The 27054-nt window shown below is 53.8% G+C and overlaps 1 protein-coding gene and 1 long non-coding RNA gene across 3 annotated transcripts in view; one reads left to right on the forward strand and one right to left on the reverse strand.

Annotated features, from left to right (window-relative positions):
• The window catches only part of LOC132511757 (uncharacterized), a 57063-nt gene extending 51689 nt beyond the window's left edge, over positions 1 to 5374 (forward strand). The window contains exon 5 of the long non-coding RNA XR_009537722.1: positions 5164 to 5374. This is a non-coding gene — a long non-coding RNA (uncharacterized LOC132511757). The remainder of the gene's footprint in view (positions 1 to 5163) is intronic.
• On the reverse strand, positions 1 to 26553 carry LOC132511700 (sodium/potassium-transporting ATPase subunit alpha-2). 2 transcript variants are annotated; one of them, XM_060135183.1, is made up of 23 exons: positions 26425 to 26553; positions 21144 to 21248; positions 20896 to 20955; positions 19214 to 19417; positions 18596 to 18709; positions 18209 to 18343; positions 17395 to 17512; positions 15409 to 15677; positions 14310 to 14508; positions 14065 to 14174; positions 13789 to 13923; positions 12874 to 13063; positions 12583 to 12758; positions 8726 to 8862; positions 8121 to 8271; positions 7864 to 8032; positions 7473 to 7627; positions 6751 to 6874; positions 6395 to 6540; positions 6066 to 6196; positions 3432 to 3533; positions 3243 to 3334; positions 1 to 2305 (listed from the first exon to the last, which is right to left on the reverse strand). In XM_060135183.1, the coding sequence occupies exons 1-23, from the start codon at positions 26434 to 26436 to the stop codon at positions 2277 to 2279; spliced, it is 3063 nt and encodes a 1020-aa protein (XP_059991166.1). In that variant the 5' UTR covers positions 26437 to 26553; the 3' UTR covers positions 1 to 2276. The 2 variants fall into 2 exon arrangements, with proteins under 2 accessions (XP_059991166.1, XP_059991176.1); XM_060135193.1 differs by lacking the exons at positions 21144 to 21248; positions 26425 to 26553 and adding an exon at positions 19539 to 19730.
• Positions 26554 to 27054: the final 501 nt, after the last annotated feature.

Genomic DNA, 27054 nt, shown 5'->3' on the forward strand with positions numbered 1-27054 from the left:
TTATGGAAGGGATTTCTTCTTTCATAAAGAAATGCAACTTTATTATTTTCAAGTACATACGTAGTGCCTCAAACTAACGTCTTACAAAAGGTCACCAAGTAAAGGTCTTGTAGAATGTTTCTTAACAAATACATAAGAACTGATGACAATTGGCCCATGCATTCACTATTTCTAAATGGATATCCCTAAAGTGCCCCAAAAGTATTATTTTAGGAGACTACATATGCCACCCTAGCAATATTGTCTGTGCTCTTAATTTACTAAGCAAATGCCATTTTATTGATTGTGCAAAGATAAACTTTTGTCCATGGTCAATAAATCTCAAATTAATCCGGCCCAAATTAATATGGTTTCCCATTTAGTTTTCCAAGCCCAAGGCAATGACTCATTATTTCAAGGTACCTCTGATAAAGTTCCAGTGTAATGAAGTAATAGCCCCTGGGAGGTTGTCTACGGGCCTGAGGTTTGTCTCTTTTGCTTCCTTCCTTTCTGCCTTAGGTCTTCCATTTTCCTTAGGTGTCTCTCACACTTGCTTGGTTCATCTAGGATTCTCTCTACAGGACAATCCCTAAGCCCTCTAAGCCAGGCTTAGAGAATGGGCAGAGCTGCCTGCAGAGCAAAGTGGAGGTGGGGAGGGCGTTAGGGAGGGAAAAGCATCTTCCTGTAGGAACGTGAAACCAAGTCCTCATCTCAGGGGAAATTGGGCACAATGATCATCAGCGTGAAGGGCGAAGGGCGTTGGTCTGGGAGGAGCAGCCCTGCTGTCTAAGGTCAAAGGCAGGTCTCCTAACGCCCTCTCTTGCTGTCCAGAGGTCCTAACCACACCCATGACCTAAGCTGATTCTGCATGTCCCTGGAAGAGAGGACGTTTCTGGGAACTTCTCAACCCCAATTCCAGCTAATGGCCAGGGACCTCCTTTTCCAGGGCTGGCTTGGCAGTGCCTGGGAGTGACGCAGGTTCATCCAGATGGGCATGAAGGGGAAGTAGGGAGGGGCAGGGAATGAGCTGTCAGCTCCCCCTCTCAGCACCACATGGAACTTCCGAGGACTTAGCATTCTAAAGGGCGAGGTGTTACCAAGCACACACAGTGGAGAGAACCGGAGCATCTGTGACACCTAGGTCTCGGGGACCAACAGACCACAAACCAAGGGTCAGTGGGGAACACCATGGGTACACGGGTGTGGAATCTCAGTGAAGCCCCTCAGATTGCCTCCTGGTCCTGCCTCTGCTGCTACTCTGGTGACATTGGAATTGGTTCTACTGGCGGGGTGCTCTAAAGCAGGGGTCCCCAACACCCGGGCCTCCGACCGATACAGGTCCGCAGGCTGTTAGGAACTGGGCCACATAGCAGGAGGTGAGTGGTTGTGAGCGAGCAAAGCTTCATCCGCAGCCCCCCATCGCCCCCCATCGCTGGCATTACCTCCTGAACCATTCCCCTGCACCACCCCTCCCCGTCTGTGGAAAAATCGTCTTCCACGGAGCCAGCCCCTGGTGCCAAAAAGGTTGGGGACTGCTGCTCTGAAGGGCAGGTCACAGAGCTGGAGCCCAGAGATCTATGTCAGACATCCTGAACTGACATTCTCTCTCCTTTCCTGTCCCCCTGCTCCGCCATAACCCCCTCTCCCACCTGTCCGCCCAGCTCTCCTCTGGCGCTTCCTAAATGGCTTTGACTGGGAGACGGGCCAGCTTCTCCAACCGGCTGGCTTCCCTTTCTGGCCTCAGGCCCTAGCACTCACCAGGAGGCACCATTTGTGATTTCCAGGTCTGAGGGGGAAGCAGGGGACAGAGTTGGGCAGGAAGCAAATGAGGGGTGAAGGTGGGGAGTGGGGTGAGGTTGGAGAGATAAAGGGACACTGGTGATCTGAGACAGTTCCCCTCCTGGTCTAGACAGACCCTTGCCTTTCGGTGTTGATGTGTTCTAGTGGGAGGTGGGGGTGAAGGAACAGGGACTGGGGAGGGCTGGGGTACCCCTCAGGTACTCAGGTGAGATAGACAGCAAGTGGAGTGCAGCAGAGCAGGACCTGGGGAGGGACCCCTGACACGTAGTGTGTGGGCTGATTGCTCCTAGACAGGCCTCTGGGGCAATCACCCCAAGCTGAATTACCCACTCCCTGCAACTCGGCCTGCTGAGTTGCCTCATTCTCTCGCCCCAAGTCTTCTCCCCAAATGCCACCCCACTGTTTTCCACCCCTCCCCAACGCCATCCCTGCGACACCTTCAGGGCCCCACCCCCACCCCCCGTCTTTCCCATGCTTGGCTCTTCTTTCCAACGGGCTCAGTAGTACGTCTCCTTCTCCACCCAGCCTGTTAGAGAGATTAGGCACGGGGATTGCAGGGTGAGCTTAGAGGAGACAAGAGATAAATGCCCTAGGGGCTCGGTGGTTGAGGCCAGGCAGAAGGGAAGCCTGGGGAAGGGGAGTGGGGGAGGGGACTCCATGAGGCCATGGACTAGGGGAAAGGAGAGACTTGCATTTAGTACAGGGGACGGTGGGCCCGGAGTGCTTTGGTTGGGGGTGAAAATACAAATGACAACAGGGGCTGTTCAGGTAACAAGTGAGTCTCTAAAGGGCAGCCGTCCATTGTTGCCGTCCGGAAACGGGGCCTTGGGAGCGACAGCGCCTGTGATGTTTCAGAAGCCAGAAAATTGGATTTTATGTGAAAGCCCCTAAGTTTTAGATATTAGGCCAATTGCAAAACAAAAAACACCCGTGCAAGAAAGGGCAGCCAAACCCAACAATATCCACGGACCCTATTTGGCTTGTGGGCCACCCATTGTCAACCTCCAGTAAGTGACCGAAAATGTTTGTTGGGAAAAAAAAAAATACATGGTTGATGCCTGGGAATTAGGAGGGCTGGGTTGTAGCGCCACTTCTGCTGCTTCTGGCTTCATGACCCTGAACGAATAAATTCACCTCTGCCCCTCTCTTTGTCTGTAAGATGTGGAGGTGGGACTAGATGACCTCGGAGGGCCCTTCTAGTTCTGACGTTCTGTGATTTCAGGTGGAAGGCGGAGGGCCTCAGGGACCAGTTGTGTGTTGGGTGGGACGGGAATCTGGGAGGAAGAGTTTCAGCAGAGTCAGGGCTTCTAGGACCCCGGACCCGAGGATCTGAGGGCACTGAGGAAAAGGAGCGAGGATCCGTAGTAGGAATGGAGTTCGGGTTTGGAGCCCTGCAGGGGTAGGGTAGCCACAGTGGGGAGCTGCACTTTGCTGGGGTTGGGGCGCAGCACTGAGGTGCTTACCACCTGGATATCGCCGCAGGATCAGCTTTCGGACCTCATCGTAGATGAAGATGAGGAGACTGTAGGGGAAGGCGCAGAACCACCAGGTGACCCTGAGGAAACAGAGGAGAGTGTCAAGGGCATCAGAGGTTGCTTCAAAGGGACCAGAACTTGGATCCTAGCAGGGGGCCCGTCTAAAGAGACACTCACTTGAGCGGGTACATGCGCAGGGCCACACCCATGCCCGGGCAGTAGGACAGAAAGGCCGCCAGCGCTGTCTCCTCCAGGAGCCCAAAAATCAGAATCTTGTTCCTGGAAAGGCAATGAAAAGAGGGTAGGTAGCGTTGGAGGGGAGGGCAAGGAGGGGCAGAGATCCAGGGTGACCCCTGGTGGTGGAAGGGAAAGAGGCGGGAAGAAACGCTGGGGAAAGGCTATACATGACGTCTTCCCATGCCTTCTTCAAATGCTTCTTCTCATGTTAAATGTAACCAAAGAAAGATTGTCTTTAATTTTTCTGCTTACTGATTTTACCTCCGATTATTGTCTATAACACATACTTTCATTCATCAAATACATGTTTCCTATGTGTTGGGTGATACGCTCTGTGCTGGAGATGCTGTGGTCAATGCAAGCTTCCTTCTGGAGACCCGGGAACCTGCCCTCACGCAGCTTACGTTCTTGTTACCGCTCCAGGCACGTGGCCTTTGAAAGTGTCGTCTCCCCAGCAAGATGCTTGTTCCTTCACTTCAGGACCCAATTATATCTTCTACCCTCTCAGTGTCTCCTACAGCCCCAGGTAGCTGTTGGTCACAGATATTCAATAAAGAAGGGAGTGTTTGTAAAGTACTCAGAAAGGGAAAGCTCACTGGATAAAAAATGCTGAATATATATTCACCACATCAGAACTGAAGAGTAGGAGAGAATAAGGCTCTGAGGACAGTGTCTGGAGTCGGACAGGTGGGGTCTAGTCCCAGCCGGGCCACTTACTAGCTTCTGGCTGTAAGCAATGTTGCTTAACTTCTCTGAGTCTCGTGCTCCTTCTGTGGAGGAGATAGTACCTTTATATCCTACGACTGCTGGGAAGATTATGGGAGATAATGCGTGGAGAGCTCTTGAACGTGGAACGTTCTTAGCTGTATTTTATAATCTCATGCACTGCACCTCTTCATGGCTTAAGCCAGTGGTTCCCAAACTTTTCACTCATTAAGGATCCCTCTTATTTTTCTTCTAAAAAGGCCACATTTTAATTGATTTTTTTCTCTCCAGCTGCATTTGTTAATAAGTAATGGATATAGGGAATTCCCTGGCAGTCCAGTGGTTGGGGCCCTGCGCTTCCACTGCAGGGGGCACGGGTTCGATCCCTGGTTGGGGAACTAAGATCCCGCATGCTCCACAGCGAGGCCCCAAAAAAAGTAATGAATATATTTTCCCAATTAGAAAGTTAATTAGCAATACACACGGCTTCCAAAGAGAATTGCGCATTAGCATGGGATCGCTATAGTTCATACTTAGGCTTCTGCCTGACAATGACACTTTGGTAAGCTTGGGACTCTTCTTAGAGGAAGTGCTTAATTTCCATAAAGCTGTTTGACTAATACACAGAGCATCTCTGAGGACCCCTGAGGGTCCAGACAGCCCAGGGTGGGGCATAAGGTGCTAAGGCTGCCTCGGGCCAGGTTACTTGTTGGTATTAGTACTCCTTCCCTGTCCCAGTCTGAATTTTGTTTAGTTTCTTTCCACTTGCCTCTCAGATGGGTAGGATTTAGCCAGTCTGGTCATGTCCCCTGCTTGCTCTCTCACCCGTGCCCTGCACGGTCGGTCACCCAGTGTCTTGGACCCTCTGCTCCTTGTTCTCTGCTCACTGCCTTGTCCCCGTTAGTGTTTTTAGCTCAGTGGAATCTCCTTCCTTCATCTAACAGACTTTTCCCTCTCCTCTCCCTAGGATCTCAAACGCTATTAACTTCACTGGAGTTTTGGTATATATATATATTTTTTCTCAAACTAAGAAATTGTGACAAAACTCACGTGGGGACTTGTGCCCATTGTTTGCAGTAGAAGAAAAGAAAGATAATGGGAGTGATACCTTCGGCACCGACCACCATCCAGGCTGAGCTGCAGAGGAATCACTGGTACCCCCCAGGTGCCAGGCTCTGTGACAGGTGAGCCACCCAGGGTAGTAGTCACGAGCTTGGGCTTCAGAAAGAGCGCTGGCTGAGCTATTTCCAGCTGGGTGACCCCAGGCACACCATTTAACTTTTTGCGGGGGGTCTCTTATCCATAGAATGAAAATAATACCTCCCTCACAGAGCTACTGTGAGGTTGGACGATGTCTGTGAATCACTTAGCACAGTGACTGGCAAGTGTAACTCACACTATAAGAACTTGACCCTGAGCAGCTCACAGCTCCCACAAGGACAACATCACCACCACAAGGCAAGTGCTGTGAACTAGAGCTACCTGCCGAGTGGAGGGGAGCACAGGGGACCCTGTATTTAGGGCTGGGCCAAGGGGTGGGGGTGAGTATAGAGTATAAGATAGAGGAAGGAAGGGAGGAAGGAAGAAGGGAGGGAGGGGAGAGGTAAGGGGAAAAGATGAAAAGGAAAGATGATGGAAGGAGACCATAATGAAGGAGATTTGGGGAGCAAATTAAAACTCATCAGAAAGAGTCATAACCCTCCTTCCTCTTCGCTCATCTATTTCCAAAAAGGCTACGGATTTACAGCCGGGCAACTACAGTCAGAGGCCCCAGCCGATGGGGGTGGGTGGGTGTGCCCTGACTGCGCTCTGCCTGGTGGGCGGGGCCGGTGGTCTGCCTGGTGGGCGGGGCCGGTGGGCGGGGCTCACTTCATGCCCTGCTGGAAGACCGAGTTGCGTCGGGTCTTGCAGATGATGAGGTCAGCCCACTGCACGACCACGATGCTGGCAAAGAAGGCCGTGTGGCACGTGAACTCCACCACCTTCCGTTGCTCATAGGTCTGGGGGAGGGCGGGCAGAGAGAGGTGAGGGTGTGAGAGGAAAGGGTAGGAACAGGGTGCAGCGTGGTCCAGGGCAGATGTTAAACCCTGGGCACCTACTCCACCCTTAGCCCCCAATCCCATTGGCCACGACTGACCACTCCTGCCAGACGTTCAGCTCTCATATGTGTGCATCTGCACTTACACAGCCCCACTTACCCACTCCTGTCCGTAGCTGTCCTCCAGGTCGTTCATGGACCGGTCGTCCCAGTCGAGGCGGATTCCCAGCAGCCGTGAAGGCAGGAAACCATTCTCTGCCAGGATCACGAAGTAGGTGAAGAAGCCACCCAGCGCCTGGATCATCCCTGTGGGTGGTGGGCAAAGGACAAAGGGCAGGGCCTGGGTCATAGAAGGTAACAGGATGGGACCAGCCCCTACGGGCCAGAGAAGGACGGACATCCCTGACCCTCGGGGAGTTGGCCCCTGTCCTGGAATTTTGCAGGGGGATCATCCCTCCAAAGGCTGGGAAAAGCGTCTTCTTGGGGTTCCCTCCTGAGCCCCGGGCCCGGCCGCACCGATCTGTCCATAGGCCATGCTGATCAGCCTCTCGTTCACCAGCTTGTCTGTCTGCGGGTTTCTCGGCTGCCGCTTCATGATGTCACTCTCAGCTGCCTCATAGGCCAAGGAGATGGCAGGGACCTGTGCAAGGGGGCAGTTGGGGAGAGGACAGCATTTGAAGGGAGAGGGTGGGAGCAGAGGATGATCAACAGTGAAGAATCTTTAACACAATTCAAACACTTATAAAGACCCAAGACCCTGGACTTCCCTGGTGGCACAGTGGTTAAGAATCCACCTGCCAATGCAGGGGACCCCGGTTCGATCCTTGGTCCGGGAAGATCCCACATGCCGTGGAGCAACTAAGCCCGTGCGCCACAATTACTGAGCCTGCGCTCTGGAACCCACAAGCCACAACTACTGAAGCCCGTGCGCCTAGAGCCTGTGCTCCGCAACAAGAGAAGCCACTGCAATGAGAAGCCCCTGCACCGCAATGAAGAGTAGCCCCCGCTCGCCGCAACTAGAGAAAACCCGTGCGCAGCAACGAAGACCCAACGCAGTCAAAAAAAAAAAAGAGACCCAAGACTCTATCATCTTCCAGGCTTTGTGCTCGTCTTCTCTGCAACCCTCACAGCCTGCTCAGCTGTCCCTGATGCACCTTTCCTTCCACCTGTGGCCCACCCCTACCCACTGCACCTCCACGACTGCCTTGCCTGTCCCCTCCTCCAACCCATGGCCTCACCATGTCAGTGCCCAAGTCAATGCAGAGGATGGTCACAGTGCCCAGAGGCAGGGGGATGTTGGCGATGATGAACAGCAGGAAGGGGGTGATCTCGGGGATGTTGCTGGTCAGGGTGTAGGCGATGGATTTCTTCAGGTTGTCAAAGATCAGGCGGCCTGTGGGGAGGTTCTGAGGGCATCAGGGAGATCAGAGGGACCCTCCCCACCCCTAGCCCCTGAAGCATGGGCCGCTCGTCTACCCAACAAAGGGAGATTTTGTGTTAGAGGGAAGCTAAAGCAGGCGGTGGATGCCTGAGATCCTGAGTTGAGTCTGTCATTGGGGTAAAAGGCAGGGAAGCAGATGCGCCGGCTCAGACATCCTGGATGGCATCCCAGCCCGTGGAGCCCCTCACCCTCCTCCACACCCGTGACGATGGAGGCAAAGTTGTCGTCCAGCAGGATCATGTCGGCTGCCTGCTTAGACACGTCAGAGCCAGCGATGCCCATGGCGATGCCGATGTCCGCCTTCTTCAGCGCGGGAGAGTCGTTCACCCCGTCCCCTGTCACCGCCACAATGGCTCCCTGGGGAGAAGGTACAGCCAGGCTGGGGGTGCAGCCCCTGCACATGCCTGGCCCTGGCCCCGACCTTGACCCTTACCCCCTTGCTCACCTGCCTCTGACAGCCCTCCACGATGATGAGCTTCTGCTGAGGAGACGTCCGGGCAAAGACAATCTCCGTGTGGTTCTTGAGGATCTCGTCCAGCTGCTCTGACGTCATGTCCTTCAGGTCAGAGCCGTGCACCACACACGCCTTGGCCTCTCTGGAGCCAGAGGCAGAGCTGGTTGATTCCCTGGTACCCCACCACCCCTCCTCGCCACTGCCGGGTCTTCCCCAGCAGCTTCATTCTTCCTCTCCCTGACACTCAGTGACCTGTCTTTCCCATTTCTCTCTTTGAGGGGGTGGTGCTCAGTCCTCACCCCGCGGCAGCCTCACAGTCGTCAGTACAGGGTGCTGGGCCGGGCGCTACTTCCTTTCTACGTATCTCGCTCTATAGAAACCAGCAGCGTGTATACTGCCCTAATTTTGAAGTTGAGAGAATGGAGGCTCGGGAAGGTAAAGTGACAGGTCCGAGGTTACACAACTGATCAGTGGCACAGTCTGGCCACAGGCTCGGGACCAGGGAACGGCAGTTAGGACCAGATACCCTCAGGGGCCGCTCAAGTGTCCAGTGGGAGAGGCTGAGTTGATGGGGGAGGGGTCCTACGGAGCCTCACCTGGGGTTGACTTGGCTGACGGGAATGTTGAGCCGGGCTGCAATGTCCTCCACCGTCTCGTTGCCCTCTGATATGATACCCACACCTTTGGCAATGGCCTTGGCTGTGATAGGGTGGTCCCCGGTCACCATGATCACCTGGCAGCAAGGAGAAAAGAGAAAAGGAAAGCAGCATGAAGGGTTTTTTTTTTCTCTTTTTATTCCTTTCCCAAAGTCAGAAGAGCTAGACCACTAGATGGTGGGACTGGAAGATCCCAGCCAAAATAATGGAACTCTGTGTGTGTGTGTGTGTGTGTGTGTGTGTGTGTGTGTGTGTGTGTGTGTGAGAGAGAGAGAGAGAGAGAGAGAGAGAGAGAGAGAGTGGGTGAGGGGAAGAGACAACAACAAGCTGTGTTCAGGAGATCAGAGGTAGTTTGCCTAACTGGAGGAAAGTCTCTCTGATAGAGTAACAAGTTAATAAGGGTCCCTTGGAAGAGCAGCCTCAGGATTGTTTAGGAGTTTGAATTTCATGGGGTATGAGGTTGTCACAGCTGGAAGGACCCCTAACATCTCCTTCATTTTACCAATGAGGAAACAAAGGCTTAGCAAGGGGCCCATGATTTGCTCCGGATCCCAGGGAACCAGAACGGACATGGTTTTCCTAGTGCCCAGTGTGATGTCTGCCGACATCCTAATCAGACAGGGCAGGGACGGGAGGGAGACATTCCCTCCCATCCCTCCCTGCTGCCTTCCACCACCTGTCCTCTGCCTCTGGCATCCCTTCACAGTGTGGGAAGAAGGTGATTCCTGACTGAACCGTGATATTCATTGCTGCTGTTGCAGAATGGATGGAGCTGGATGGGGAAGGTGGTTAGCATCTGAGAGGCTGGTAAAGAGGATGTTGCAAGCATCAGGAGGTCAGAGCTGGCTTAGGAGACCATTTGCATGTGGGGGTTTGTGGGGCAAAAAGGAAGCCTCTTCATGCCCCGCTGCCTTCTCTTCCACCCCCAAAAGCCACATGGGTCTCCCAGCTGAAAGACAAAAGCATCTTTGCAGTCCTCATCCTACTCAACCCTCTGAGGGGTTTGGCACTGTCTACCACCCCCTCCTTGAAGCCCTGTCCTCCCTTGGCCCCCATGGACTCCTTCATTCCCAGTTGCCCTCCATCCCTCTTCAGGTGGTCTTTCCCACCTGAGTGAGGAAGAGATTTGGTGTCGCCTAGCAGACCTAAGGTGAAACACTGACCTTCCCCAAGTGCCTTCAGTAAATCTCAGCAGAACGGAGATGATGAGTCTTTCCTTCAGGGTCGTCTTGAGGAGATAGTGGTCTTAGGTGGACACTCACTGAGGGTTACCTGTCACCACCTTCCCCCTCATCGCTGGTTCCTCCTCCACTTGCCCTTCCTGTTGGTGTGGCCCGGGGTTTCCTTCCCCTCCCCTCTCTTCACTCCTGCTCTTGTCCTCAGCAGCAGAATCAAGCATACTAGCGTGTCTTTAATCTGTACTCACATGGGAACGAGACTGAACTCTCCTGTCCTGGCCCGCTTTCTTGAGCTCTCAGCCATATTCCTGCTTTCCCTGAAACATCTCCCCCTGAGCATCTTACAGACCTTCCGATCTCAGGGCGAAGGGAACTCCTTATCTCCACTCCCCACCCCCACGGAGGCTTCTCCTCTGCTCCCCACCTGAGATACCATCCATTCGCTTCATTCAGTCCCTTTATCTCCTGGGTCTTCTCGCCTCCCCATTTGAGTTTGGTCACCAAGTTCTCAAAACAGCTCTCAAAAGTAACTACTCCACTCCTTTTGTCACTTCCCTCATTTGGGTCATCATCTTGGTATTGCAATAGCCTCTTATGCTGTCTCCCCAACCCCAGTTCTTCTCCAAATCCAGCCCCTCCTCCATCCAGGGAGCCTCCTAAGGGCTAGCTCTGCCCTGTGACACCTGCGGCTCTCTGTGGCTCTCAGGATAAAGCCCAAGTCTGGCATTTAAGCAAAATCCTTCCAACTGGCCCTGGCCCTGATTGCAGTCTCCATCTCCGGTGCTCCTCGGCCACCTCCCACTGCCACGCGCACATGCCCCGTGCAGTCCAGCCACCGCTGGGTACACACTGTTCCCTGCTCTTGACACGCCTTCCGCTCCCTCCCCGCCTTACAAAATGCTCTTCACCCTTCGGGGCCCAGATCAAATATCATGCCCTCTGTAAAACACTGTCCAGTTCTCCGAGGTGGACTTAACAGCTCCCTGCTGCTCTGAGTTCCCTGGACATGCTTTCCCCAGGCCTCGGTGACTGTTCTGATCATGGTAACAGGCTGCCTGGCGAGAAGGGGAGCACGGGCTTTCCGGATGAGCTGGCCAAGCTTCCTATAGCCAGTCTCCCTCTTACCAGCAGTTTTATTTTGGGAAAGCTACTTACCCACTCTGAGTCTCAGCTTGTTTTATTTTTAAATGGGGATCATGATGCCTACCTTAGAGACAGAGTGGTTGCAGGGCTCAGAAATCACATATATGTGCATATATACATATAAGCCCTCTAGTGTGATGGTTAAAAAATAGCAGAGGGCTTCCCTGGTGGCGCAGTGGTTGGGAGTCCGCCTCCCGATGCAGGGGACGCGGGTTCGTGCCCCGGTCCGGGAAGATCCCACATGCCGCGGAGCGGCTGGGCCCGTGAGCCATGGCCGCTGAGCCTGCGCGTCCGGAGCCTGTGCTCCGCAACGGGAGAGGCCACGGCAGTGAGAGGCCCGCGTACCGCAAAAAAAATAAAAATAAAAAAGCAGATACCTCAGTTCAAATCCTGGCTCTACCTCCTACTAGCTCTGTGGCCTTGGGCATGTCACTTTGCGTCTCAGTTTTTGTCTCTGTAACTAAGGGAAAATACTAGTGCCTACTTGCAGGGTCGTTGTGAAAATCAAATGAGATCATACAGGTTTGGTGCTTAGAATAGTGCCTGATGCATATAAACCCTCACAAAACAATGGGCTCTTTTTATTATTAGAATATCTGGCCCTTAGCGGGTGCTCGAAGACCCTATCTGTTAAAATTGCTCTGTGATTAACTTAAAGGCGTTTGTTTCCCCTGAGGGATCGTGAGCTCCGGAGGCCAGGCACTGTATCTTTTTTTTTTTTTTTTTTTTTTCAGGCACTGTATCTTATTTGTCTTTTGTATCCCCAGTGCCTGGTGCAGTCCCTGGCCCTCAGTAGACAGGTTGAGGTGAACTGATTTGGTAGTAGGTGAGAAGTTGCAAAAGGAGGAACAAGCGACGGCATCAGAATTGGTAACTGGACAGGTTAAGAGTGGTAAAGGGCTGTATCTTGGATACAGGAAAGTAACCAAGATGGAAGGGATTTTTGTTTGTTCGTTGGACTCCAGCACCTTGAACGGTACTCAGTAAACAATAAATATTTGTTGAAGGAAGCACAAATGTACAGAGAAGGGAGTGGTCATTGAGAAGCAATTGCAGTTGGAGAAGAGAACGTGGGAGAGGTATGCTTGGTGGAATGAGGACTGGAGCTAGTCTACGAGGTTATGGGGTGGAGGTGAGTGGCCGCAGGTGAGAGCCTACTAATCTCATCCTAAACGGCTAGAGAGAGTGGGTGCTAGCTGGGAAGGGGAGGACAACCAGATCTCCAAGATAAGGGTGACTGACCGGCTTGAAACCAGAATGGAAGGAGCCGTGCCCCAGAGAGAGAGGATTGGGTGTGGGAGACTGGTCACTCTGAGCAAAAGGGACAAGGGTGAGAGCTCCAAGGCAGGGACCGACCTTTCCTTGCAGATGGACGGCTTCTCCTCTCAGTCAGCAGGAAGGAGGCCAACAGTGGCCCAGCCTCTGCGGCCCCTGGACTTTTGGTGTTTGGGAGGAGGGACGAAGTGAGGCTAGTACCTTGATGCCTGCACTCCGGCACTTGCCCACAGCGTCCGGCACGGCAGCCCGTGGAGGGTCAATCATGGACATGAGCCCCACGAAGCAGAGCTTCTCCGTGGGAAAGTTCAGCTCATCTGTGTCGAATTTGAAGCCCCGAGGAAACTTCCCAGAGGGCAGATTCAGTTGACAGAAGCCTGAAGGGGACAGAAGGGAGGAGTGAGAGCAGCAAGGTGGCTGCCGGGTTGCCCCCAGAGCCCCTCATCCCAGGGAAGCCTTTCTCAGCCCTGCTCCCTGCTTCTGGCCCCTCACCTAGCACTCGCTCCCCCAGTCCTCCCAGTTCCAGGTAGGCATTCTGGAAGGCGTCTTGCATCTCCTTGTCTAGAGGGACCTCCTTGCCCTGCACCAAGATGGAGGAGCACCGGTCCAGGATGCGCTCAGGGGCCCCCTTCATCACCAGCACATAGCTCTGGGGGCTGTCTTCTCTCTCGTGGATGGATAGCTGGAGAAAGGAAAGGCAGTTACAGAGGGGCCACACTTGTCTTGAAGCTCCAGTGCCCAGCACGGGGCCTGGGACAGAGCAGAGGCTGGTAAGGAAAACTCCCTTAATAAAATAACCCCTGATCCATCAACCATTGTCAACATAGGGAGAGTCTCCGTGTGTGGATGGGTGTTTGGACCTCACAGTCCTAACCCTGTAACCTGAGAGTCACCTTCCCATAGGACATTCATTCACTCAGCAAATATTTACTCCAATCAGTTAGGACAGGCATTGTGCTAGGGGCGAGGTGGCTTTGTCATCAGCACCCCCATCACCACACTGGCCTTAGGGGGGCTTTACCCCTGTGGCTTTTACAGGACATAGCTGAGGCTGCATTCTTGGCATTTAACAGATGCCCACAGGCTGAGGGATACCCTAAGGAAATTTCTGACGTATGGTTCAACTGAATGGGATGGAAGGGTTGGGGGACGGAGCCAGAGGATGTGGAGTCCTGGGAAGAAGAGTTGAGAAAGTGACAGGTTGTAGTAAAGGAATGAAGGTTTGGGAGCTGGGTGTGGGGTTGGTCATTGCAACCAGACATCTGGTCACCCACGTTGCCCCGGGGGATGATGCAGGGGTGAGAGGGTGCTCAGATGCTCTCTTTCCTGCTGTTGATTCCCCTTTGACTCTGCGTGCCCCTCACTTCCATCTCTCCCTCTTCCCTTGACCTGGCACCCAAACCAGACCTGGTACTTATTGGTTGAGTTGAAAGGGATCTCCGCCACCTTGGGGTTTCTATCCCTCATCTTCCTCACGGAGCCGCAGGATAGCTCGATGCACTTGAGCAGAGCTGACTCTGAGGCATCACCAGCTGTGTCCCGCTGCCAACAAGGAGAATTCAGTGTCACAGTGGAGGACCAAGGAGGGAGGGCACTGACGTCCCCGAGGCAGCCACAGGGTGCAAGAGGGGAAGCTGGGCGTCAGCAAAGTGGGCGGGCTGTGGCGATCCCCCGACCCCCTACCTTAGACACAGAGATGTTCTCCTGCCCTGCCTTGAAGACAGCACGGTTGCAGAGACCAGCAATCCGGGACAGGGCGGTCCACGTGGGGGATCGTTTGTCGAAAGTGGCCCCTGGGAGGACAGGAGAGAGAAGCAGGAGCTTGGCTCTCCTTTAGACCTCTTATCTCACCCCACCCGCCCCGCCACTCCAGTGCCCTGAACATCCTCCAGTCCCCTCCACCCACTCTGGGTAGAGCACTCAATCACCAGACTGATCTTCTGTGGTGTCGGCCTCATGGATCTGGTTGTCAAACCACATGTGGGCAACGGTCATGCGGTTCTGGGTGAGGGTGCCCGTCTTGTCGGAGCAGATGGTGGAGGTGGAGCCCAGCGTCTCCACCGCCTCCAGGTTCTTCACCAGGCAGTTCTTCCGAGCCATGCGCTTGGCTGTCAGGGTCAGACACACCTGGTGGAGAGACAGGGCAATAAAAAGGGCTCAGCCTGAAGCTGGAGATACCCATGTCCTTACCCCAGACCATGGCTCTGTCCCTCCTCCCTTGATCCTACTCCACGAACACTGAGAGAGACCTAAGTGTAAGTCATGAATGTGTTCCATTTTAGACGCGTTGAGCTGAGATCATGAGTGTATATTTAGGTGAAATGTCCAGTAGGGAGTTGAAGATATTTGGCCAGAGCTCCAGAGTGGGCCAGAGTAGAACAGGGTGTAGGTATGTGTGAGTCATCAACACCAAACGGGCACCAGAAACTGGGAGGAGATGAGCTTACTCAGGGGCATCAGGAGGAAAGAAGAGCACTGAGGACTGAGGATCGGTGGAGGTGGGGACGAGGAGACAGTGCAGGGGACTGGGGAGAGGAGAACCAGGGTAGTGATGAGTCACAGTCATCAACGAAGGAGAGAATGCTAGGAGGGTGGACAGCAGTATCCATTTCAGCAGCAGAGTTAAAGATGGGAGCTGAGGAAAGGTCACTGGATTTGCTAATTAGTCACTGGTGACAGCGACCTTGGAGAGAGCCTTGATGGGAGGGTTAGCCAGGATGAGCTCCAGAGGGCAGTGGGGAGATGACCAGTACAAGGGTTGTGAGAAAAGGCGACCAGGACGAGTTCTGGGAGAGAAACTGAGAGTGAAGGCACAGCCCAACCTAAAACCTTTCAGACTCAAACTCTGAGCAATGTATTAAATGATCTTTTTCAGACTCACATTCTAAGCCATGTTTTAAAGGAGAATCGAATATGTGATTTCAGGGGCTGGAAGTAAAAGAACTGCAGAGAAGCCATAGCCTCTCTTGCTTCTGAGGCAGGGTAGCAAAGCCCTCCCCTGGAGGCCCCTTGGCCTGACCCACTCACAGTGACAGTGGCCAGCAGCCCCTCAGGCACGTTGGCCACGATGATGCCGATGAGGAAGATGACTGCCTCCAGCCAGCTGTAGCCCAGGATGAGGGACAGCACGAAGAAGGATACCCCCAGGAACACAGCCACCCCCGTGATCAGCTGGATGAAATGCTCAATCTCCATGGCTATGGGTGTCCGCCCGACCTCCAGGCCTGAGGCCAGAGTGGCTATGCGGCCCATCACGGTCCGGTCACCTGTGGCAATCACGATGCCCCTGGCAGTGCCTACAACACAGGAAGGGACACGAGGTTGGGTGCCTTGGGGTCGCAGGAACTGAAGTCTCATCCTACTTCCTGGGAGAGGAAAACCATCACAGAGTAAAGAAGTCAAAGACTGTGGGTCACTGTCATTAGATGGTACCTCCCTTGGCTTCCTCTCCCAGCGTAGATGGCCAATCCCAGACTCCATACAACAGCAAATTATCTTCTCTTATACCTGGGCCTGGGGAGAAACCTTGCAAATAAACTCAAGGTTCAAACTGAGGAGATTCCGTAAATGAAATAAAAGTATTGCCTGTGGTATTTCAGTAAAATCAATCTCACACTTGTTATCGCCCAAAAATATATTACAAACACAAAGTAAAGCACTTATGGATTTTCCCTGTAGTCTTAAGTTTTTCTTTCTCAACACTAGGCACGAATCTCTACAGAAGAAGCTAGGCAACCTCTAGCCCTTATGTAGACATTCCAGGGGTCTTCAGGGGAGGAAGTGTGCTGGAGTGGAAAGAGCGTGCATCGGAGCCAGCCAGGCCTGGGTTTGCATCCATCTTTGAATTTCTACCTAGGGATTGTTTTAATAATGAAATGAGACAGTGTGGTCATACACCTAGAGCAGTGCCTGGCACACAGTAGGCACTCAACAAATGTTAGTTCCCTTCATTTCCTCTCCTCTCTTCAAAGCCAGTTCAGAGTAAGCCATGGACATGTTTTACTAGGCATTTTTATCAATTGTGGGAAATGTAGAGCAAATTTCAGAATCTCAGTACATTAAGAGTTTAGGCAACAATGTGTGGTGATTTTCACTATGATCCTAACTTGCTGAAGGAGGGGGAAAGCCCAGAGAAACAATACACACTGAAGAGAAATGAGAAACGGGAAGGGAAAGGTATGTGTGAGGAGGGGGGCGCAAGGCCTCCTCTGACCCATTTTCTGAGGCCCACGGTCTAGTCAGCCTCTTCCTCCCACCAGCTCTGGCCCCGGCCTCCCTCTCCGAGTCAGCCCGACTCTGCTCACTGGCACAACCAAAGAGGGCAGGGCTTTCGGTGATGCTTGGACTCTGGCCACTCAGTGGCGGCAGCTCTGGGAGCTCCTCCTGGCCTTTGGTCATCTCTAGAACCCAGAGCAGTGGTGGGGCACACCGGGCAGCCTGTGCATGACCAACAGTTTCTTTTGGTGAAGCGCAGGCCAGGATGCAGCCTGCAGGAAGGCCTGAATGTTCACCTGGACTGAAAGCTTTCCTGTCCCTTCCCCAGCCTGGGCCCTGGTCAGAGCAAGGGTCAGAGAATGAAGCAACTAGTCCCAGAACCAGGAGAGATGGAAGCCATCAGTCAAACCAGAGACTTCTAGGAATCAAGGATGGTTTGGGGCGTGTGCGTGTGTGTGTGCATGCGCGTGTGTGCATATGTGTATGTGTGTACAGGTCTTGGCCCATATCTGAAGGCTTGGGAATCTGCGCCGTCCTGGGGTGGACAGAACAGAGATCTTTCTGTGGGGAGGTGACTTTTCCCTGGAGTCATGCCGCCCCAGCCAATTCCCTGCTCTCTGGAGGGGGATACTTCTGTAATACTCAGGGCTCTCTGCCCCTTCAATTCCCTCCTCCATAGCCGGGCTTTTGACAAGTAAGTACAGCCATAGCCCCCAGCCCTGCCTGGAGGCTCAGGATGCAGTCTCCTCCCTCAGCTGATGCTGGGACCCGGGGTTCCCCACCAGGCTAGCCTCTCACCTTCCACGCAGTTGGTAGAGAAGAAACAGATATTGCGGGTCTCCAGGGGGTTCTCGTGGGTGAACTCGGGGGAGCGGGTCTGGGGCTCCGACTCGCCTGTTAGGGATGAGTTATCCACCTGAGGAGGAAGGCAGTGTGGAGTCATCAGATGGGCAGACGCCTTCAGGCACGCACAGCTGTGTCCTGACTCTGGCCACACTCAGTCTCCGTGACACCCAAGACAGAATTACACTCGTCCTCATCACATATTTATAGCATTACTCAGCTATTGTCCCTGCTCTGGTTTGGAATCTGGGCTGTCACTGACTTCTTCCGTGACCTTGGGCAAGTTATTAAACCAACATTGCCTCCCTTTACTCATCTATGAAATGGAGAATGGAAGTAGAATCTCTGCATTGCACAACTACAGGGGGTGCTATTCACACCGTAGCCAATGAAGATGGCACCGTCTAGGGTTGTGCGTGGCATGACTTATGCGGCCACGTGCAACCACCCGGCACGATTATACCGTTCTTGCAGAGTTAAGTTAGGTAGCCTATGTGAATGTATATAAGGCATGTGACACATAATAATACTCAATACATGATTGCTATAAAGTGGATATCAAAGAAACACCGGGGGTGCAGAGCATTCACGACACAGATATGAGGATGCATGCGTGTAATATGTGAAGCAAGGTGTGGCTGGGCAGTGTGGGGCAGGTGTTGACATCCGGACCTGGGCCTCCCAAACGTCAAACTTCTAACGGGCCCCTCTCAGCTTTACCCAGCTTGCTTTGTGGACTCAGCCAGTGGCTCTGGCCTGGCCCCCTCACCTTACAGCCGTGAGAAGAGATGATCCGGAGGTCGGCAGGCACTCGGTCTCCACCCTTCACCTCCACCAGGTCTCCCACCACCACCTCCTCCGCATTGATCTGCATCTTCTCTCCTTCCCGTACCACGAGGGCTTGCTGTGGGGAGGCCCCGGGGATCTCAGGAGATGCTCATCTTTACCCCTACCTTCCTCTTTTGCTGGTGTCCCACCTCACCACCAACCCCACCGAGGAGGACAGACCTTGCACCCTTAGCAACAAAATAGGTCCTGGAGTGAAGAGCTGGGGGGTCTTTTTTGCCCAAGCCTCCATCTCAGAGCCCAAGGAGTTGAAGAGATGAGTCTCCCAGAAACCTTATGCCCCAGCCTGGAGCCCAGCTCTGCCATCTACCTGAGGCACCATGTTCTTGAAGGAATCCATGATCTTGGAGCTCTTGGCCTCCTGGTAGTAGGAGAAGCAGCCAGTGACGATGACCACAGCTGCCAGCACCACGCCCAGATACAGCTGGTAAGGAGAAAGGTTTTGAGGGACCTGCCCTTTTCCCAACCCGAGAGGGGCAGCTAGCTGCCACTCAGGATGAGCATTCAGTGCCCCCCTTTGTCTGCATCTGGGAGTGAGAACGGTGGAAGAAAGTCTTCTCTCCAACCTCTCCTTCAACCTTCTAACCCCAGCCTCCTAAGACTGGAGGGGGTGGGGAAAATCATAGGGAGTTCCCAGGACTAGGACCTCTCTAGGGGGTGAAGACCCAGGGATGCAGACAAGCCCACTCAAGTGTGAAGGAACAGGGAAGGGGGCTGTCTCAATCGTGAATGATTGTGTATGTTTGTGTTGGAGGAGGAGTGTCTGTAGATATGTATAGAAGTCTCACCCCCTTTCAGCCTAAAGAGCAGAGGGGCTGTCAGACTGTACAGGAAGGTCTTGCTCCCTGACCCCCACCCACTGTACTGGAGATTCAGGGTTGGAGGACAGAATCATGGGCTGGTCCAGGGGTCAGGCGTGCTGGCTCACATTGTCATTGGACGGTTCATCCTCCATGGCAGCCTGGATGCCGTAGGCCAGGAAGCAGAGGATGGCCCCAATCCACAGCAGGATGGAGAAGCCCCCGAAAAGCTGGCGACAGAACTTGACCCACTCAGGGGTGGTCGGGGGTGGGGTGAGGGCATTGGGTCCATCCCGAGCCAGAATGTCCTGGGCCCGCTGGTTGGTGAGGCCCTGAGGGAGGCAAGGAGAGGTGTGGGAGCTGAGCTCGCATCTGGAAACAGCCAGGCCCCTCATCACTTCCCACCAGCTCCCTGGCAGCAGAATAATGTCCAGGTGGAGAGAAAAATCCCACCTGGTCGGAAGGGGTAGGGGACCATCAGGAGAGGCCACACGGAGGAGGTGGCATTTGCAATGGGTGTTGGAGGACTTGAAGGCTGAGTAGGATTTTGGCTGCGGTCCCCCCACCTCTGGTCAGCCTTGGGTTGAGACACATTTTGGTTAGGGCCACAATAATCTCCTCTGGAGGCAGCCTTGATAAGACTCCCTGGAAAGACATCTCAATCGATCTCCACCCCCCACCCCAACTCTCTGCCTTCAGATTCCCCCCCTTCACCAAGGATTCAAGAAGAGTCCTACATTACTGATCATGAATGTCACACAGCTTTGGTCACCATCCATCCCTTTCCCCAGAAAGCTTTGCCTGACCCTGTTGCCCTAGCCCCAGGCTGGCTCACATGCCCCGTCTCTGGGTCCCATTGTATCCCAGGCATGATTCTAGAGCTGTACTCACTATATGGCTTTGGAATTCTGTTTGCCTTCCTTTCTGCTGCTGGACTTGGAGCCCCTTGAATGCAGAGGCCACTTCTTATTTCTCTTTCTATCTGTCCCCTCATTTATTTAATAAATGTGCATTGAGCACCTACTACATGCCAGGCAATATGGTCAGTGCTGGGGATCCAGAGATGGACAAGACCCATGAGTTCCTGCCTTGCACAGCTTATGATCTCGTGAGGTAACACACTATAAATAGACATTACTGCCAGATAGTGAAAAGTGTTACTTAAAAAAATAAAGTAAGGTAAAGGAAGGGGGTGTAGAATTTTCAAAAAGGCAGTCAAGGAAGGCCTACAGGAGGAGGTATGCACCCATTACATTTCTGATGAACGATTTTTTTTACTTTTCACAGTGATGGGCTTGGCAATGTGACTGTGCCACTAACTATTGATATGAACGTGGGAAGCTACTCTCTCTCTGAGTCTCCTTGTTTTAATGAACAGGTCTCCACACCTTGCTTGTTGTACGGATCAGAGGAAAGTACGTAAAGCATCTATCCCAGCGCTACGTGCATAGCAGCGCCCAACGCATTACTCTGATAATAGTCATGGGTTCCCCCACTATTGCATGTATGTCAGTTCCACGAAAGAAGGTGTGTCACTGAAGCTGCTTGGGATACAGCCCTGCCCAGAGGCCCTCCAGGGCCTGGGTTTTAAGGAGTTCTGGCTTCCAGGCACTCAGGAAAGGAGTTGTAGACCAGGAAGCAGGGGATCTGTGTTCTAGCTTTGGCCCTGCCACCATCTAGTCCCTTGTCTCTGGGCCTCGGTTTCCTTAACTGTAAAGACGGTTGGCTTGAGTTTTGAGGCCCCTTCTACCCTGAGGCTGCGTGGCTCTCTCACCTCTTTGGTGCCCTCCCTAGAAGCCCCTTTACTGACCTTGGACAGATCCACTTGGTACTTGCGGCCCAGCTCGTCCAAGGACAGCTTGTGGTCGTCCTGGAGAAGGGAAAGCAAGTTTGCTTTGGGGAAGGAGGCAGACTGCGTGTGTCCAGAATGCATCTGTGGGCACTGAGAGCACAGCAGTGAGGCAAGGAGCATGGGGGGCGGGGTGGGCACGAGCTTTTCCCTGAGGGGCAGCTGTCCCAGCATGGGAGCCCTTTTCCATGGCCTGGCTGGGGGCTCACCATGGCCACCTCCTTCTTCAGCTCATCCAGCTCCTTCTCTTTCTGTTTTTTCTTGCCGCCCCCATTTTCTGCAGTGGTGGCTGCAGGTGAGTACTCGCGGCCGGCCTGCAAGAGGAAGGGAGAGCCCAGGGAGTCAGGGAGGACGGAGGCCGGAGCCTCTATTCCTACTGGATAGCCTGGACCTCAGGCATTGGGAGTGGGGGGACCAGTGGATTCAAAGTCAGTGGTCGTCCCAGGGGAGGAAAGGGGGTTGCAGGGTGGCGGGGACCCCAGGCCCTCAGTTTGAAAATGATTAGCAGAGCCCCAGGGCTCTACATTTGAACTTCGGGAAAGGCTGAGGGGCTCAGGACTTAGGACCCCACTCTTAGCTTTTGAGTAGTCGGGCTCATGCTAAGATTTTGTTTGTTGAAAGAACCCTGCTCTTAAAGCAAAGTAAACGAAAACCTTAAAAACCACCATCCTACACTATTTAGAATTGTAGAAGGGACTGGACAGGGCTGGGGGTTCGTTGAGGGAGCAGCACCCCGTAGGGACGTCTTTGTTCCAACACCCTGGCTACTTTACTCAGAGAGGAGTAGAGACAGTTAGGAATGGGGGTGCAGTTAAGAGTCTTTGGGGAGTCAGGGGTCAGGGCAGGGAAGTGTCTGGAGGAGGAGGGGAACCACAGGGTCTGGTGGTGGAGTGTGGAAATGGGATGAGCAGGGCTCACGGACTGAGAAATCAGTAGTCGTAGGACAAGTGCGTCCAGGAAATGGGCGCGCAGAGCGCCCTGGGAGCCCTCTCCATCCTGCCGCCACCTCCCACCAGAATGCAGGATTTGGGGTTGGGGTGAGTCATGGCCTCTTGCTGGCAAAGGTTTCTGGGGGAGTACCCCCAAGCCCCCCTCGCCTCCAGCCTGGAATGTGAAGTGACTCCCCAACCCCTTTGGCCATGACACTTTTGGGACTAGGCTGCCGCTGCTTGGGCAGGATAAAAGGTGCTGGGAAGATCATGTGTCTGCAAGTCCTGTCAGCCAAGAAATAAAAGTTGACCTCAGAGCTGAAAAAAAAAAAATTGCGACTGGGCAAGAGGCAATTCACAGGACTTGAAGCCCCAGAGCACAATGGGGTGAGGAGGGAACTGTTTGTCTAAAAATATAAGAAATTGTCTCTGAGCGTAGAGAATGGACTTGAGGACACGGGGAGGGGTAAGGGTAAGCCGAGACGAAGTGAGAGAGTGGCATGGACATATATACACTAGCAAACGTAAAATAGATAGCTAGTGGGAAGCAGCTGCATAGCACAGGGAGATCAGCTCAGTGCTCTGTGACCTCCTAGAGGGGTGGGATAGGGAGGATGGGAGGGAGGCGCAAGAGGGAGGGGATATGGGGATATATGTATACATATAGCTGATTCACTTTGTTATAAAGCAGAAACTAACACCATTGTAAAGCAATTATATTCCAATAAAGATGATTAAAAAAAAAAGAGAAATTGTCTCTGAGGATAAATCTAAAACTGAAAATGAATGGAACTCTTAGGTCCAGGCATTCCTGGGTCCTTTAGTGAAGTCAGGTGAACATTTTAACCGGAGCCTCGTGAGGCAACATCTCCCCCTCCTCTTACTGGCCTGTGGTCTCCTCGCTGCCACCAGGCTTCCAGGGTCTCACAGGGGCCTTCTGGGGGAGAAGGTGGGGAATTTATCCTTCCAAGGGGTCTTGGGTGATAGGCTAGGAAGTGGCTGGGGAGGCCTGGGGTGGCGTGACAAGTGCCTTCTCGCCCCTTCTGCCTCCCCAGGCTCCTCTCCTCCCACCTCCCTCGGGAGGTTGTGTCCTTGTCACAGAGGCACTGCTCAGTTCCTGTCCTGTGCCTCCACTTTTCCACTGGACCCTAAGGGCCATGCCAGGGTTTCACCAATGAGCTTTTCTATACTATGATGAAATTCTTTTTTTTTTTTTTTTACTGTAAAGAGGGAACACCTGGGTGGGATCTACAGTCAAGGTGCTTGCCCCCCCCCTCTTTTTTTTGCAGGATAATTCATTTTTTTAAAAACAGACTTTTTCTTTCAGAGCAGTTTTAAGTTCACAGCAAAAGTGAGCAAACATTACAGGCTCCCATATACCTTCTACCCGCCCCTGCACGGCCTCCCCACCATCAACATCTGGCACCAGAGTGGTACATGTGTTACAATGGCTGAACCTACGTTGACACATTGTTATCACTCAAAGTCCATAGTTTACATCAGGGTTCATTCTTGGTGTTGCACGTTCTGTGGGTTTGGATGAATGCATAATAACATATATCCATTCTTATAGTATACGGAGTAGTTTCACTGCCCTAAAACTCCACTGTGCTTGGGGACGATACATTTTTTTTCCATCCAAGAGGAGCCGTCCAAGGAATATGGCAGCTGCCCTGATCGCAAGAGATCACGAATCTAGCACCTGGAGATACAGAAGTCTGGCCAGTGAAATCAGGAACTGGGGTGGGGGAGGTGCAGAGAGAGGCGGACACCGCCGTCACCCAGACGCTAATGATCTAGAAGGATATGAGCTCTTTGCAGGCTGTGCTGCTCAGAAGTGCTCTTCTCAGCAAAGGTGATCAGTAAATCTTGCGTTTGTTTCCACGTGAAGCATCTAGGGATCAAGGCTCTCTTTGGCTTCCTGAACACTGATCTTCCTGGGGAGACTGAAGCAGCCCAACAGGAGTAGGGAAGGGCTGTGAGTAGTGTTACCTCTCGCTTCCCCAGGTGACTCAGGGGGGCTCATTTAATTGAATGGATTGAAACGTCCTGGATTCACAAATCTAATGCTTTGGATTCTGTCGTTGGTGAGACAGCACTGAGAAATGGATGAAAAGCAGCGAAGAGACAAGAGGCCAGAGACCGGGGTGGATAAGCTTCAATGTGACCCTCTGGGCATTCATTCACAGAGGAGGGGGCTGTGCCTGGGGGCTAAGGAGCAGAGCCCAGAGAATTTCTGTACATACAGGCATGAAGTTCATGAAAATTAGAATCAAAGGCATGGTTTAAAACATTTCCCAGCCCACATATGTACGTCTGGCATGTACAGATGGTGGCTAAGCAAAGAAGCTCTCTGCAGCAGCCCCTTTCCCTAAGTGCCCATCCTGCTTTCCTGCCGGCAGGCACAGAGCTGGGGACACACGGCCCCGTCCCCCCTCCTGTCCTGGCAGGGATCTCAGGCTCTGCAGCCAGGAGCCTGCAGAGATTCGGGGCCAGCGGGCTGCCCAGGCAAGAAAGAAAGAGAGGAAGCAGGACCACTCCCCTCCCCTCCTCCCTCCCCCATCCACAAGGCCACAAGTCCCCCTCTCTGGGCCTTGAGTGCTGAAGGAGAACAGAGAGTTCTTTCTGAGAAAGCCCAGGGCTGGGACAGAGTCGGGGCAGCTGGAAATCAGCCAACTTTCCCCCCCACCGCTGCCCTTCGGTGGCAGCTGGAGCAGGCCGGGCTCCCTCCCACCGGGGTTGTCCCTTCCCCCAACTCCCATGCTGCCCTGCACAGTCACAGGGTGGTGAGGTGACAGTGAGCCCTTGCTCTGCAGGGAAAAGGAGGATTTGGATGGGGGGGTGCCTTCCCTCTTCAGGGGTCTCCTGGCTGGGTGAACTCCAAGCTCCCCCCTTAAGTCCCCCCACTCTCCCCAGCCTCAGTCTGGATAGAACAAGACCTGCTCTCTGACTCGCTACTGGGAGTGGATGGGAAGGGAATTCAGGGATGCTGGGGGAGAAGCACAGACCCCTGAAGAAGTCAAGGTCAAATCACTTCTCAAGCAGGACCTCTTGAGCTGGGTCCACCCTGTGCTAAAGTGAAGGAGGGGAGAGGTTCGAGGTCCTGCGCCTCAGGTGGGGACTCCCGTTCCCTGGGGGAACAAAAGATGTCAAGGTGCAGCTGAAGGTCCCCAGACAGTATCTTCCCATGGTTGTGAGCTCTTCCTCTGTGAAGCCCACACGTCAGACACAGCTCTTCACAGACATCACGTGCCCTCACACTGTGACATCTATGCTCACTCATGCTTGAAGGTCTGCACGTTTGCAAATTTGTCTCCTGAGACACAAACACAGGTGCTCACCCATGAATGTCTGTATCAACTGCAGCCTATGGAGAACACATGAAAACACACACACACACACACACACACACACACTCACACACACACACACACACACTCACACACCAGTTCTATTTATAGCTCCCACCCTAGCTCAGGAACCCTGGTGTCCAAGCTCCGAGTTTTCTCAGCTGCTAAACTCAGTGTGATACCATGTCCTTGCCTGACCCCCCTAGGCCCAAAGAGCCCTACAGCTCCCCACAGGCACCTTCTTTCCTCAGCACTCTCCCGTTGCTCCCCAGGCCCTTTCCCTCCCTGCTCTCTTCTGCCAGCATTCCACAAAAGGAAAGCCGCCAGGGCGCAGGATGTAAAGGGATTGGGTCACTTTTCTCCATATGGAAATTTCATTTCCAAGCATTCAGAGCCCTGGCCCTGTCCCCCACCCCCCTTCTCTGGTAGTTGTTAATCTTCCCCTTGGCATACCCAGTGCTGCAGAATGCCACAGGCTGGGGTGGACTGAGGGGGGGTGCCTGCGGCTCTCACCAGCCTCTGGGAAAGTCCTCAAAGCACATGGCTTGCAGCCAGAGGACAATGCTGCCCGGGACATCCGGGGGCGCTGGACGGGGGGCGCTGGGGCACATCACTCTTCCTCCACACCCTCCGCCCAGCTGTCCCTGGAGCTCAGGGCCCCTGGAGCTGGTGTCCAGAACTGTTTGGTGACTCTGCAGTGGATGGCCCCTGCCCCTCTCTCCAACCTCAGATTGGACCCCCATCCTCTCAGGCTGGGACTCCCAGAGGAATGGATACTTTCAGAGGGTGGCGAAGGTGGGGAGGATTAACAGTACCAAACGTCCCTTCAGCTGGGAGGCTGGGAGATGCGGTGAGAGAGGAGGAACGGTGGAGATGTGGCTGGAGGAGCAGGGACGGAGACGAGGGAGGGGGTGGAGGAGGGAGGGTCGGAGGGGATGCGAGTGGTGGGCTGCGGGGCTCGTGCTGGGGGTGCTGGTGGAGAGGACAGCGCTTGGGCGGCTGAGCTCTATGGGTCTGTGCCCTGTGGGTCTGTGCCGTGGGGCTGTGCACACAGTCGTAGCCGGGACACTGTCAGTTCCAAGTTCAAACCAGTCCACTGCTCCTCCCTCCGTATCCCATCTCCACCTCATCCTTTCCCTCCAGCCTCCCTCACCGTCCAGAGAGCCCTACTGCTCCCCCCAGAGAGGCCCCTGCTCTTTGGGAATACTCACCCCACGGCCCATCTTGGGGCAGAGTGGCTGAGGGATCTAGATGGGGGAGGTCACCGGGAGGATCCCAAGCTCACACCACCAGCCTGGGGTGGCCAGAGACCCCAGCAGACAGACAGTGAGCACCAGGGTAGCTTTAAATAGGTCCCTCTCCCCCTCCCCCCCTTCCCCTTCTCGGGAAAGAAACGTTTGTTGAAACAGGATCTCTGAGGACTCCTCCCCTCCCGCCCCTTAAGCAACAGGCCTGTGGAAGGTCCGTTTGTCCCTGCTGAGTGCCCCCCCTGGGCTCCCCTCACCCTCCAAGCCCTGGCCTGGGGCCACCACTGCTGAGAGCAGGGAGAGGCTGTGCCGGGCTGGGAACATGCCCCTTAGGGACAGGCCGAGGGGGAGCAGTCCCCTCAGCAGCCCAGAGGCCAGATGCCATGAGATCTGACCCTTCTTCTTGTTTTTCTGATGGGGAAACTGAGGCTCAGGGAGATTGAACTATTTGACCTGATAAAACAGAGTCAGAATCTGGGTCTCCTGAGTCTACATCCGATCTCCCAGAGAAAGAAGCAGGGACTGTTCCTTCCAACTGTAGAGGTGGTGGGGACACTGAAGCCAGGAAAAGGTAGTGTTGGAACCCCAGGCCAG

Source organism: Lagenorhynchus albirostris, chromosome 2 (genome assembly GCF_949774975.1).
Source record: "Lagenorhynchus albirostris chromosome 2, mLagAlb1.1, whole genome shotgun sequence".
Lineage (NCBI taxonomy): Eukaryota > Metazoa > Chordata > Mammalia > Artiodactyla > Delphinidae > Lagenorhynchus > Lagenorhynchus albirostris.

Bases quoted from the DNA above. Each gene is read 5' to 3' on its own strand.
- LOC132511700 (XM_060135183.1), bottom strand. The intron at 12,759-12,873 runs GTGAGGGGCCAG...TGTCCCCTTCAG, and splicing joins ACTGGGGGAGCGAGTGCTAG to GCTTCTGTCAACTGAATCTG. The intron at 2,306-3,242 runs GTAAGCACCTCA...TCTCTCTAACAG, and splicing joins CCTGCGGCGATATCCAGGTG to GCTGGGTGGAGAAGGAGACG.